Source organism: Monodelphis domestica, chromosome X (genome assembly GCF_027887165.1).
Source record: "Monodelphis domestica isolate mMonDom1 chromosome X, mMonDom1.pri, whole genome shotgun sequence".
In the NCBI taxonomy this organism is placed as follows: domain Eukaryota; kingdom Metazoa; phylum Chordata; class Mammalia; order Didelphimorphia; family Didelphidae; genus Monodelphis; species Monodelphis domestica.
Genome location: NC_077235.1, coordinates 86,772,133 through 86,786,550, shown reverse-complemented (window position 1 = coordinate 86,786,550; position 14,418 = coordinate 86,772,133). Strand labels below are relative to the sequence as shown.

General features: G+C 43.8%; 1 protein-coding gene across 5 annotated transcripts in view; it reads right to left on the bottom strand.

Annotated features, from left to right (window-relative positions):
- The window catches only part of IKBKG (inhibitor of nuclear factor kappa B kinase regulatory subunit gamma), a 66,075-nt gene that overhangs the window by 14,267 nt on the left and 37,390 nt on the right, over positions 1-14,418 (bottom strand). For all 5 annotated transcript variants that reach the window (XM_007506902.3, XM_056809745.1, XM_007506901.3 and 2 more), the window contains 3 exons: positions 5,378-5,571; positions 2,537-2,686; positions 1,172-1,230 (listed from right to left, as the gene is read on the bottom strand). In XM_007506902.3, coding sequence (XP_007506964.1) covers positions 1,172-1,230; positions 2,537-2,686; positions 5,378-5,571 — 403 coding nt within the window. The remainder of the gene's footprint in view (positions 1-1,171; positions 1,231-2,536; positions 2,687-5,377; positions 5,572-14,418) is intronic.

The window sequence follows — 14,418 nt, the reverse complement described above, 5'->3', positions numbered from 1 at the left end:
CAGGGTTCTGGCTTGGTTCTGGCCCTCTTCCCTGCTCCCTCTGGACTACTGCACTTGGGGATCTCATCAACTCCCACAGATTCAATGCTGCTGATTCTGCCCCAATCTCTCTGCTGACCTCAATCACCTTCTGGACATCTCAAACTGGATGTCCAGTAGCACGGCCCAACAGAACTTGGTGTCTTTCCCCCAGCTGGCCGCCCCCCTTTTTACTATAGAGGGCGGCCCCCCAGAGGCCCATACCCAAGCCCTTGCTGAGGCCACCTTCACAGCATTTCCCAAATAGGCTCTCCTCTCTGGGGACATGACTACCCCCTGGTGTGGGCCAGCCCTCATCACCTCACACCTGGAACACTGGAATAGCTGCTGCTGCTGCTTGCTCTCCCCACTTCCTCCATGCAGACGCCAAAGTGATCTTCCTAAAGCTCAAGTCCATTCAAATCACTACCCTCCTTTACTCAATAAACTCCAGGGGCTCCCGATTGCCTCCAGGATCATATACGAAACGCTGTTAGCACTCAAAGCCAGGCAGAAGCCAGCCCCCTCCTCTACCTTCTCAGTCTCCTCCTACCTTGCTCCCTTGTTGTCATCTCTGGGCTTGGGCCTTTCTCTCTGACCCCGCCCCATGCCTGGAACACTCTCCCCTCCTGTGCTCTTGACCACTGCTCTCCCTGCTTCCCTTCAAGTCCCAACTAAAATCCCATCATCTACAGGAAGCCTTGGCCAACCCGTCTTCATTCCAGTGCCTTCCCTCTGTTCGTTATTCCCTAACGAACCTGTACCCAGCTGGCTTTGTATCTGTTTGCCTGATCACACGAGCTCCTCAAGGGCAGGGACTGTCTTCAGCCTAGCACATAGCAAGCACTCTTGATAAAAGTTTGTTAAATGCACGGAATAAATGAAATGAGCTTGGGTGTGCCAATTCTGGGGAACCAGGGATACCACCCCAATTCCTGATGAGGCCCAGGAGCAGGGAGTACAGTCTGTCCTAACTCTCTTGTGCCTCACTGTCTCTCTCCGGCCTGATGGCTTGTTTAAGCCATAAGCCTCCCCTCATGAGAATTCTGTGGCTCCGATAAAGGCCACCCAAGCCCCATAAACCAGGCAGGGAGGGACCACTTTAGACTATACACAAAGAAAGCCGATGGCCTGAAGATGTGGGAAGGCTGACCTGTCACTCGCCTCTTGCAGAGATTCGGTCTCTGGCAGTCTCTGTGGTTGGATCTCGGTCTGAAATGCCAAAGAGAAAAGCAGGCGTCACCCAAGGAGGCAGGTGCATGTGGTGGGCAATGTCTGCAGATCCGTGACCAGCCTGTCCCAGCCAAAAGGGACCCAGAACAGGCCTGACACTACACAGGGGGACATAAGCTTCTTCCTACCTGCACTGAGCTCTGAGCCAGGAATCACTCCCACCCTCCCCCTCTTTCCCAGAGGAACTTGGCTCATTTTTACCCACTGCCTCAGATAAAGATCCAGAGCTGGCCTCTCCCACAGCGGGGGCAGTCGGGATCCCAAAGGATCTTGGAGAGCCAAACTGAATGGGATGAAAGGCAAGAAAAGCCTCATCGCCCCATCTATCACTCCCAAGCAGAAGAAGGAGCCAGGGTGTCAGGGACACACCGACTCAATGTGCAGCAGTGGGGTATGTCCCGGGGCAGCCACAAAGAGCTCAATGGTCCTGGGCTGCTGCATTCTGACAAAGGGAGGAGATAAACAATGCCACAGTCTTTGGCCCTCATCAGCTCTCACCTGGGGTTGTGGCTTCAGCATGTTCCCTGGTTTGAAATTCTTACCTTCCATCTTGGAATCAATACTAAGTATGGGTACTACTCCAACCCAAAAGAGTGGGGAGAGCCAAATAACCGCATTTAAGTGACTTGCCCAGGAGCACCCAGCTAGACGGCAGCTTGGAGCCCAGGATCTCGAGGCCTGGCTCTCTATCCACCAGCCATCTAGCTGGCCCTCAGCATGTTCTTAACACGGATCAGCTGAAGAAGGGCTCCCAGGATGGGGGAGGCCTCGAGTCCACATTTCATCTGGAGAAGGAAGGCTCAGAGGGACACGAGAGCAGCAGTCAAGTATCTGAAGGGCCGCCCTGTGGCCCTGAGAACAGAATCAGGAACAATGGGGGGGGGGGGGGCCTCTATCTGGCAATGAGAGCTGCTGTTCCAAAGGGGAATGGTTTCCATGTCTGGAAGTTTTAGAGCACAGGCTAGGGCGGGGCAGCCCAGGAGGTCACTGAGCTCTTTCCCTCGCTCCAATTCCGAGACAGTTCCCTCGTCTCACAGTGACGGCTCTGGGCTGGTCGAGGTCACTGGTCATGGACCAAAGACTCCCACCTCAGAACGGTTTCAGCCAAGGTCTCCTCCAACTCCGAAATTCCACGATTCTATACTAGGACTGTCAAACCACAGAGCAGAAAGGAAACCTGGACAACAGTTAGCCCGGCCCCATTCCTCCTCCAGGTGGAAAAGTGTCTCCAGTGGGTGGGGGGCAGAGACTCCCTCAGGGTACCCTCACACGTGCCCACAGTTACCTTTGTCCTGAGCTCCTGGTTCTCCAGAAGAAGGGCTTGTTTCTCCTTCTGGAGGCCTTCACTGGTCTCTTCCAGGTGTTGCAAACGGTCCTCGAGCTGCTCTTTCAGGATCCTCCAAGCCTCTCTTTCTGTCTCACCGGGAATCTGACCCTTATAAAAGCAGAGACTGGGAATCAGCCAGGACTCTCCAGGGTTACCTCCAAGGGGCCTCAATACCTACCAGGCCCAATTCCGCCTCAGTTCCAAGATGAGCAGAAACAGACCTGCTCACAGCGCTGGACAGACTTTCACCAGGTCACTGCTGTGCCCATTTATGCTGACATGCCAGGTCACAGAGCTGACAGACTTTTGTGAACCCCAGGGAAAGCAATGACTGTCACCCAAGAGCTTTCTTCTTTTCACTCCTTGGCCTAGTATTCGAATCCCTCACAATCTGACCCCACCTTAATTGCCATTACTCAGAAACCATTAGAACGTAAATGAGTGGCCATCAGGGCAAGATGACCTGGCCAGACGCACCTGCTCCCCTAAAAATCTGACATCTGGACGAGACTGAATTCCCAAGAAATCCGCCAACAAACTGTAGGATTTCTTCTACCCCAGAACTGCACAGCAAGTTGGACAGAAGCCCACAGACCATAGTAAAAGGGGCTGCTGGCAAAGCTAACCCCCCCTTGTTTTTTAAATCCTTACCTTGTCTTGGTATCAATTCTAAGACAGAAGAGCGGCAAATGCTGGGCAATTGGGGTTAAGTGACATGCCCAGGGCCACCCAGCTAGGAAGCGTCTCATCTCTAGGCCTGGCTCTCAAGCCACTGAGTCACCCCACCGCCCCCCATACACATGTGTTTTAAAGCTATCAGTATAAAACGGAGACTCATGAGTCCACACAAACCACTGATTCTCTTTTGTGTTCTACTGGATACATGGAACACGTTCCTTTCTCGGCGTTTAAGTTCAGGATAAAAATCCAGTTCTAAAACAAAAAAATACTAACTGGAAAGGGCCTCGTGGTCATCTAGTACGATTCCTTTAGAGATAAAATAGAGGCTCAGAGAGAAGGGAATTGCCCAAGATGATACAAATAGTGGCAGAGAGCCAGGCCTAGAACCCAGGAAGAAGCCCCTCTACTTCTTCATAATGAGAGCTTGTGCTTTAAGGTTTGGTGGGAGGGAGGTGCTGTTATTATCCTCATTTTACAGATGGGGAAACTGAGGCAAATGGGTTTGTGACGTTCCCCAAAGTCCCACAGCAGGAAGTAACTGAGACCCACTTTGACTTCAGGTTTTCCTGACTCTGGCCAGGCACTCTGCACATTGTATATAGCAGCAATATTGCCCACATATGGCACCTAGCAGGTGCTACCTTGTATCACTAGACTCTGCTATGTCCACATACCCTACAACAGCATTGGCAAACCTTTTAGAGACCGTGTGCCCAAACTGCACCTTCAAGCTGCCTGTGAGCCCCTGCATTACCCCAGACAACTGAGGGAGGAAGTGTTTGCATTCAGCTGCTGGGCAGAGAGGCAGGGCACGCAAAAAATGTCCTCAGGCATAGTGGAGAGGGGGAACGGAGCAGCCCCCTCCAGCAGGCTGGGGCACTTGTACCACGTCTTCGCCAACATGACCCTATAATGTCCCAGACCTGACCTTAAGCTCTTCTAGGGCCAAGACTAGAGTCTTCTACATCTCTGTGTTCTACCAGTCTAAGGCAGAGCCCTACACTCAGAAGCATTGGATGAGTTTCAGAATAACGCTGCAGGCCTAGAGCCCACCTCCCAAAAAAGAGGTGTTGCTTCCTCAACTACAGCTGAGCAGAAAATTAGAAAGGGCAACTGGGCTGGAAGAGTCTACGAAGCTCCACCTTAACACTTAAAGACACGAGAAAGGCCAGTGGATCATCATCAAAGCTCGTTCTGCACATAGCAGGTAGTAAACCTCCACACCAAGGCTCTGTAAGTTGGAGCAAGTCTCTTCAGCTCCCTGGGCCTCAGTTTCCCCATCTATAAATCTAAAATGGGGATGGGGAAGTGACAACAGGCTTTAGAAAAAGGAGGGAAGTACCCCACATTCTAAAAGTGAGAAAGGCTAAGTTTCCTCCTTGGGATATTGGAAAGACCTTTTCACCTAATAATGGTCACATTCCTGAATGGCTCTCCCCTCTCCCTTCACTTTGGCAGCCATTTTTAAGCACTGAAGTCACCACCCTGGGCTTTGTTAACAAACAACAGCAGTTGCCTAGCTTTGGATCTTGTGACCTCAGCAAACCTAGGCCAACATCAGCCCCATGGAAAGCGCCATTGATGCCGAACTTCACGAAGTATCAGAGAGAGTAGTCTAGGGCACTGAGCAGCCAATCTAGAACTAGAACCCAGGTATTCCTGACTAGATGCTGCCTCAACATAGCCTTGGGCAAGAGGGTCAGGTGACTCCACTAACTAAATGAAGCTCTATGGGAAGGCCAAGGTTCACCAGGCTGAAAATATCTACCAGGGCTAATCTGAGATAAGGGGAAAGGCCACTGAAAACATCACACGCTCCCTTTGGCACCAAATTCCCAAAGTATAGAAATAGAGCTTTCTTCTTGGTTCAAAAGATCCAAAGGGAAAATTTACTAAAAGCCATACCCTTCCAGCTTGGGCCCACACACCCTCAACTAGGCCTAGCTCCTCCCAGTATCTGAACCCCTTGGGGCATTGGCCTTCTCCCCATTCTCCCCATGTTTAGCACCACACCAGATGTTTCAAAGATAGCACAGATTCTTCCTTAGCAAAAGAGGAGTGGGGAAATTAGTCTACAGCCAAGTCCAAGTTTCTTGAGCTTATTCTGAGTCCCAGTACCTTTTCACTTTCCTGCAGAGCCTTCTCCTTCTGCCTCTTCAGCTCCAGCTTCTCAGTCTTTAGCTTCTCCACCAGCGTCCTCGCCTCCTGAAATTTTCTCATGAGAAATTCCTTCTCCTCCTTCTGGTTGGCCTGGAAGTTCACAAACTCTTGATAGCGCTCTCGAAGCATCTGGTTGCTCTGTCGTAAGGCATCTGACAACACCACAGACAGATCATTAAGTCAGAAAATCCAAAAGATCAGAACTGAAAGGAAGGCTGTAAGGAAACTGGAATGCAGAAGATGTGGGTTGTAAACCTTAAAATTTCACAGACTTATGAATGTTAAAAATTTTACTCCACATTGAGGAATCCTCCAATTCCCTACTTGAAATAATTCCCTACCAGATAGTGAGAATTCTACTTGAATGTGAAAACTCCTTGCTATGGGAGTATCCCTACTCCACCCCTACTTAAGACTGCTTTAGGGCAGAAAACTCCTTGCTAAACAATGAAAGTACTTAAAAACCATACTTATAAAGGAAAGGAGTTCTTTGAGCCATGCCTGTTTTGGGAATTGATACAATGGGATGCTAGGTGCCTATAAAGGTGGGGCAACTTGTAAACTACTTAGACCTAAAAGGTGAAAACTTACTCAGAGGTTTTCTCTTAATGAAATTAGTCGACATAGCAGCATTTTTTTCTGACTTACTAAAGAGATTAATCTACTCAGCTGTGAATTCAAAATGGGCTGTCTTTTGGAAAACATCTACAGTAATTGGTAGATGGAAGAACTTAGGGGAGGTGACGTAGGAGATTTTGCCCTTAAAAATAAGAGCTCAGAGAAGAGCTGGAAGTCATTCTGAAACATTCAGATTGAGGAAGGACTCATTCTGAAACATTCAGATGGAGGAGGGAGCTGGTGAAAGCAGCTGAGATGATGCTGGCCTGGTGTCACTAGAATCCTTGCTTAGACAGACCTTGTGGTGAGTGTTAAAAGACTGACTGACTGATCTCTCTCTCTTAAGACTCAGGTCTAGGCCATGGTGGCTTAAGGCCCTTCATACTTATTTCCTTTTTCTCTATCTCTTTTCCTTAATTCCACATTTGTATTAATTAAAATCTCTATAAAACCCAGTTGACTTGGGTATTTGAATAATTGGGAATATTTCCCTGGCGACCACCTTATATTTGATTTAAAAACCAAGACACTGTAGTGAAACATATTTTCTGCGGTCAAATTTACTCACCCTCTCTTATATCTATCACAAATTATATCTTCCACCATTTTAACTCACTACAGTTTATGGGCTTCACTATTTTAAATCGCACAGGGTTCAAATTCTGGTTCTGCATTACCTTGGCCATATCATATAGACTAGAGGAGCCAATGAGGGGTGGTTCACATGGCCTTGGAGGCATGTGCCAGCTCTCTTCTGAGTGCCAGTCTCTCCAGCCCTGACTCAGGTATCTCTCCTTCCTGAATACATCCTCTAAAGCCCAACTCAATTGCTGAGAACTCCTCCAGAAAGCTTTCCCTGATTTCTCTCATTGGTAAAGTGAAGGAACTGAGCTTGGGCCCCCTCAGAACTTCATCTTCTAACTGTCCGATTACACGTAGAGTCGAGAAGACCCAGGTTCAAATCTTCTCTCAGCTATTTCCTAGTTAGCTTTGTCCTTTTTTGTTTGCTACTCTGTAAAATGGCGCTAAGTATACAAATGATACCTGCCTCCTAGGGTTGTTGTGAGGATCAAATGAAATCCCTGTAAAGCACTTATTAACATAGTGCCTGGCACTCAGAGCTTCTGTTTCCTTCCTTCTAGGTCAAGATTAACTCGGGCCAGGTTGGCGATTCCAGCTAGGGGCACTAAATACAGTGAGGCTCTCAAGACCATAAACTATGGAGGACATAGGATAAAAAGGATAAAATTCTCCAAGTTAAAAAGGGTTAGGATTCATCGAAAACTGCTGCTCTCTTCCATCCTTCCCCGCCCCACCATTTGGCATTACAACTGGCCAAGACAAACCTCCAGCAACAATTCTCCTAAGGCTGGGGAGATTGTTTGTGCCTCAGGCAGCAAAGATGACCCTGAGAACAGTTTCAGCTCTACCACCTTAAGCCTACATAAAACAGCAACTGCTACTACCACACAGAAGCCAAAGAAACTCAGAAGATGACAGATATTGAAATGGGGTGGAGCCAAGATGGAGAAGGTACATGGACCCATTTGGTTTCTACCAAATCGGCCTCCAAAAAACAATGAAATAACACTTCAAAATGAATTCTGGAGCAGCATGGCCCACAAAAAGGCAAGGTAAAGTAAATTTTCAGCTCAAAACAACTTAGAAGGCTGGCATGAGGGATCTAGAGCACTGAGGTAGAAGCGGAACATAGTGTACCTAAAGGACAGCTGAAGCAGCAGCAAAGGCTTCAGGAACTCCCAGCCACAGATGGTAAAAAGGGGGGGGGGGGGTTGGACAACTGCTCAGAAGGAGACTACGGAGGTCCCTTTGCTGGCCCTGTGTGCAAAATTCTTGTCAAACAGCCCATACACAGAACCAGGTCGCAGTCAGGGGTGCCATCTCAGGGTGAGGAAAAGCACTAGAAGACACCAGAACTTCTGGCTACAAAGGAGCCAGGGACCCTAGTCACAGTTCCAAGTAAAAGAGTGCTTGGGGTTACTCACAAACCAGAATATGGGCCGAAAGAGTATTAAACACACCTCTCATCATACTACCTTGTAGAACTGAAAGCACAAAGATCCCCAGTGCCAGCTCTGAAGCAGCTGCACAAAGAACCTGACTTTGGAACAGTGTTCCCTTCACCACACTTATAGAGTCCAATGTTAAGTTTTTTTCATAGAAAAGAAAAAGGAAGGAAAATGAGCAAACTGCCAAAAAAAGAAACTCAACATAGAATGGTTATTTTGGTGACAAGGAAAACTCAAACTCAGAAGAAAACAACAACTGCTGCATCCAAAGCCTCCAAGGAAACAATGAATTACCATCAAGCCCAAACAGAATCAATGGAGGAGCCTCAACAAGGATTTTAAAAATCAAATAAAAGAGACAGAAGAAAATTAGGAAAAGAAATGAGAGCAGTACAGGAAAACCATGAAAAAAAGAATCTTGATAAAGGAGGCACAAAAAAATACTGGAGAAATTACTATCATAAAAAAAAAAAAGAACAGGTCAATTGGTAAAAGAGGCACAAAAACTACATAAAGATGAAAAGATCTGAAAAAGCAGAATTGGCCAAATAAAAAAGATACACAAAAATTCACTGACAAGAAAAACTTCTTAAAAGACAGAATTGGCCCTCTAGAAAAAGAGGCACAAAAAAATTCGCTGAGGCAAATAATACTTTAAAAAGTAGAAGCGTCTAAATGGAAAAAGAGATACAAAAGCTCACTCAAGAAAATCATGTCTTAAAAATTAGAATTGGGCAAGTGGAAGCTAATGACTCCATGAGACATCAAGAAATAATCAAAGTCAAAAGAATGAAAAAATTGAAGAAAGTGTGAACTATATGATGGGAAAAACAACTGACTTGGATAATACATCCAGGAAAAATAATTTAAGAAATACTGGACTACCTGAAAACCATGAAAAAAAAAAAGGGGCTTAGCATCTTTCAAGAAATTATCAACAAAAACTGCCCTGATATTCGGGAACCAGAGGACAAAATAGAAATGGAAAGAATCCACTGATCACCTCCTGAAAAACAAGATCACAAAATAACTCCCAAGAATGTTATAGCCAAATCCCAGAACTCCCAGGTCAAGGAGAATATATTGCAAGTAGTCAATAAGAAACACTTCAATAGGGGGAAGCTGGGTGGCTCAGTGGAATGAGAGCCAAGCCTAAAGATGGGTTCAACCTAGAGGTCCTAGGTTGAAATCTGGCCTCAGAAACTTCCCAGCTGTGTGACCCTGGGCAAATCACTCCACCTCCATTGCCTAGCCCTTACCACTCTTCTGCCTAGGAACCAATTCACAGTATTGACTCCAAGACGGAAGGTAAAGAAAGGAAAAAGAAAAAAAATCATATAACATGGAGCCACAGTGAGGATAACACAAGACCTAACAGCTTCTACATTAAAGGCTCAAAGGGCCTAGAATATGATATTCAAGTGGGCAAAGGAGCTGGAATTTCAACCAACAATCACTTCACCCAGCAAAACTGAGCATAATCCTCTGTGTAGGTTTATTAGAAATGAGGCCTTTTACCTGCATTGGTCTTATTGGTCCAAAAACATAATTTAATGAAATCAGAATCATCCATTTTACTTCCTGCAAACCTCTAACTCTTGTTGATAATGGGAATTTCAAAACTACTCAACCCTATTCAGACCATTCTTTAGAAGATGGGATTTAGCTATTTCCTAATCAATAACAATAGAGATACTTGGAATAACAGAATCACGTCTTGGAAACTACAATCTCACCCTACTCAGGGTAACAAGATCAGGAAGGACTGCAGCAAAAGCTCAAGATTTAATTATTTGAGAATAGGGCCTTCAACAGACATGTGCAAAGGGGACAGACCTCTGGGCGGTCCTGGGTTAAGCTAGAGCCACCATTGGCACAGGGGAGAGACAGGAAGTGAGGTAGAGGACAGCTCAGGAGTTCTGGGGACTTCCTGTGTGGAGGAAAAAAGGCTGTTGGAGTCTGGTGCTTGGAGTGCAGGAGCCCTCAGACTGTTCTCCATTTTGGTCACGTGAGTGATAGGAACTGATATCTTTTCTTTGCCTCAGCTATCCAGGGCCTTGGGCCTTTGGCTCAGCTTAAGCAGAGTGGGTATTTAAGCCCTATTTCCTTCTCTCCCTTTTTCCTCTCTCTCTCTCTCCCTCTAATACTTTTTTTCCTCCTGTTTGTAATTAAAACACCATAAAAAAAGGTTGACAGCTGACTTGAGTTTTCATTTAAGAATTACATAGCTGAATTCCTTGGCGACCTTAAATTAATATGTATCAGTCTTTTAAAGTGATTTCCATATCACATTGAGGCGGACCACGGAAGTCTAGCGAATTCCCTCAATAAACTTCCTGAATTTTCTTGCCCTTTTACTCTACTTTCTCAACACTCAGTCCTTTTTAACAGCTAACTCGGCTTAAAGACACAGCTTCTAGAACAAGTGAGTATAAAAAACTTCTTCTTTCTTCTCTTTTCTCTTTAAGTAAAATTGGAATCAGCAGTTTTTCTTTTTCTTCCCTTTAATCTTAAGGGGAAGCTGGGTGGCTCAGTGGATTGAGAGCCAGGCCTAGAGACAGAAGATCCTAGGTTCAAATAGGACCTCAGATACTTCCCAGCTGTGTGACTCTGATAGTTAGTTAGAAAACAGCTGTTTTAAATCTTAGCAACAGGACCCTAAAGTCCTGGTTGGGAGAGCTGTTTCTTTTTTTTTTAATAGTATTTCATTTGATCATTTCCATGCATTATTCATTAAAGACAAATATCATTTTCTTTTCCTCCCTCCCACTCCCCCCGTAGCCGACGTGTGATTCCACTGGGTACCACATGTGTTCTTGATTCGAACCCATTGCCATGTTGTTAGTATTTGCATTAGAGTGTCCGTTTAGAGTCTCTCCTCTGTCATGTCCCCTCAGCCATTGTAGTCAGGCAGTTGCTTTTCCTCGGTGTTTCTACTCCCTCAGTTTGTCCTCTGCTTATGGATAGTGTTTTTTCTCCTAGATCCCTGCAGATTGTTCAGGGACATTACACTGCCACTAATGGAGAAGTCCATTACGTTCGATTATACTACAGTGTGTTTGTCTCTGTGTACAATGTTCTCCTGGTTCTGCTCCTCTCACTCTGCATCACTTCCTGGAGGTCTTTCCAGTCTCCATGGAATTCCCCCACTTAATTATTCCTTTTTGCACAATAATATTCCATCACCAACATATACCACAATTTGTTCAGCCATTCCCCAATTGATGGACATCCCCTCGTTTTCCAATTTTTGGCCACCACAAAGAGCGCAGCTATGAATATTTTTGTACAAGTCTTTTTGTCCATTATCCCTTTGGGGTACAGACCCAGCAGTGCTATGGCTGGATCAAAGGGTAGATATTCTTTTGTCGCCCTTTGGGCATAGTTCCAAATTGCCCTCCAGAATGGCTGGATCAGTTCACAACTCCACCAGCAATGAATTAATGTCCCTACTTTGCCATATCCCCTCCAGCATTCATTACTTTCCATAACTGTCATGTTAGCCAATCTGCTAGGTGTGAGGTGATGCCTCAGAGTTGTTTTGATTTGCATCTCTCTGATTATGAGAGATTTAGAACACTTCTTCATGTGCTTATTAATAGTTTTGATTTCTTTTTCTGAAAACTGCCTATCCACGTCCCTTGCCCATTTATCAATTGGGGAATGGCTTGATTTTTTGTACAATTGATTTAGCTCTTTATAAATTTGAGTAATTAAACCTTTGTCAGAGGTTTTTATGAAGATTTTTTCCCAATTTGTTGTTTTCCTTCTGATTTTAGTTACATTGGTTTTGTTTGTACAAAAGCCTTTTAATTTGATGTAGTCGAAATAATTTATTTTACGTTTTGTGATTCTTTCTATGTCTTGCTTGGTTTTAAAGTCTTTCCCCTCCCAAAGGTCTGACATGTATACTATTCTGTGATTACCCAAGTTACTTATGGTTTCCTTCTTTATGTTTAAGTCTTTCACCCATTTTGAATTTATCTTGGTGTAGGGTGTCAGGTGTTGATCAATTCCTAATCTCTCCCACACTGTCTTCCAATTTTCCCAGCAGTTCTTATCGAATAGTGGATTTTTGTCTCAAGACCTGAGATCTTTGGGTTTATCGTATACTGTCTGGCCGAGGTCACTTGCCCCCAGTCTATTCCACTGATCCTCCTTTCTGTCTCTTAGCCAGTACCAAATTGTTTTGATGACTGCTGCTTTGTAATATAGTTTGAGGTCTGGGACTGCTAGGCCCCCCTCATTTGTGTTTTTTTTCATTATTTCCCTGGATATCCTTGATCTTTTGTTCTTCCAAATGAACTTTGTTATGGTTTTTTCCAAATCAGTAAAGAAATTTTTTGGGAGTTCCATGGGTATGGCACTAAATAGATAAATAAGTTTGGGTAGGATGGTCATTTTTATTATATTGGCTCGTCCTACCCATGAGCAGTTAATGTTTTTCCAATTGCTCAAGTCTAGTTTTAGTTGTGTGGCGAGTGTTTTGTAGTTATTTTCATATAGTTCCTGTGTTTGTCTCGGGAGGTAGATTCCTGGGTATTTTATTTTGTCTAAGGTGATTTTGAATGGGATTTCTCTTTCTAGTTTTTGCTGCTGAGCTGTGTTGGAGATATATAGAAAAGCTGATGATTTTTGTGGGTTTATTTTGTATCCTGCAACTTTGCTAAAGTTGTTGATTATTTCAATTAGCTTTTTGGTTGAATCTCTAGGATTCTTTAAGTAGACCATCATGTCATCTGCAAAGAGTGATAACTTGGTCTCCTCCTTGCCTATTTTGATACCTTCAATTTCTTTTTCTTCTCTAATTGCTACTGCTAGTCTTTCTAGTACAATGTCAAATAATAGAGGTGATAATGGGCATCCTTGTTTCACTCCTGATCTTATTGGGAATGCATCTAGTTTATCCCCATTACAGATGATATTAGCTGATGGTTTTAGATATATACTGTTTATTATTTTTAGGAATGACCCTTCTATTCCTATGCTTTCTAGTGTTTTTATTAGGAATGGGTGTTGTATTTTATCAAAGGCTTTTTCTGTGTCTATTGAGATAATCATGTGGTTCTTGTTGATTTGCTTGTTGATGTGGTCAATTATATGGATGGTTTTCCTAATATTGAACCAGCCCTGCATCCCTGGTATAAATCCTACTTGATCATGGTGGATGACCCTTCTGATCACTTGCTGGAGTCTTTTTGCTAGTATTCTATTTAAGATTTTTGCATCTATATTCATTAGGGAGATTGGTCTATAGTTTTCTTTCTCTGTTTTTGACCTGCCTGGTTTTGGAATCAGTACCATGTTTGTGTCATAAAAGGAGTTTGGTAGAACTCCCTCTTTGCTTATTATGTCAAATAGTTTATATAGTATTGGGATTAACTGTTCTCTGAATGTTTGATAGAATTCACTGGTGAATCCATCAGGCCCTGGGGATTTTTTCTTAGGAAGTTCTTTGATGGCCTGTTGGATTTCATTTTCTGATATGGGATTATTTAATAATTCTACTTCCTCTTCTGTTAGTCTAGGCAGTTTGTATTTTTGTATATATTCATCCATATCACTTAAATTGGTATATTTATTGCCATATAATTGGGCAAAGTAATTTTTAATGATAGCCTTAATTTCCTCTTCCTCAGAGGTGATGTCCCCCTTTTCATCTTTGATGCTGTTAATTTGCTTTTCTTCCTTTTTTTAATTAGATTGACCAGTACTTTGTCTATTTTGTTTGTTTTTTCAAAGTACCAGCTTCTTGTCTTATTTATTAAATCAATAGTTCTATCACTTTCAATTTTATTAATTTCTCCCTTAATTTTTAGGATTTCTAGTTTGGTTTTCTGCTGGGGGTTTTTAATTTGGTCACTTTCGAGTTTTTTCATTTGCATTTCCAATTGATTGATCTCTGCTCTCCCTAGTTTGTTAATATATGCACTCAGGGATATGAATTTACCTCTGATTACCGCTTTGGCTGCATCCCAAAAGGTTTGAAAGGATGTCTCGCCATTGTCATTTTCCTCGATGAAATTATTAATTGTTTCTATGATTTCTTCTCTAACTAAAAGATTTTGGAGTATCATATTGTTTAGTTTCCAATTAGTTTTTGATTTGGTTTTCCATGTACCATTACTGATCGTTATTTTTATTGCCTTGTGGTCTGAAAAGGCCGCATTTATTATTTCTGCTTTTCTGCATTTGTGTGCCATGTTTTTGTGACTTAATGTATGGTCAATCTTTGTGAATGTGCCGGGTGGTGCTGAGAAGAAGGTGTATTCCTTTTTATCCCTATTTATTTTTCTCCACATGTCTATTAACTCTAATTTTTCTAAGATTTCGTTCACTTCTTTTACCTCT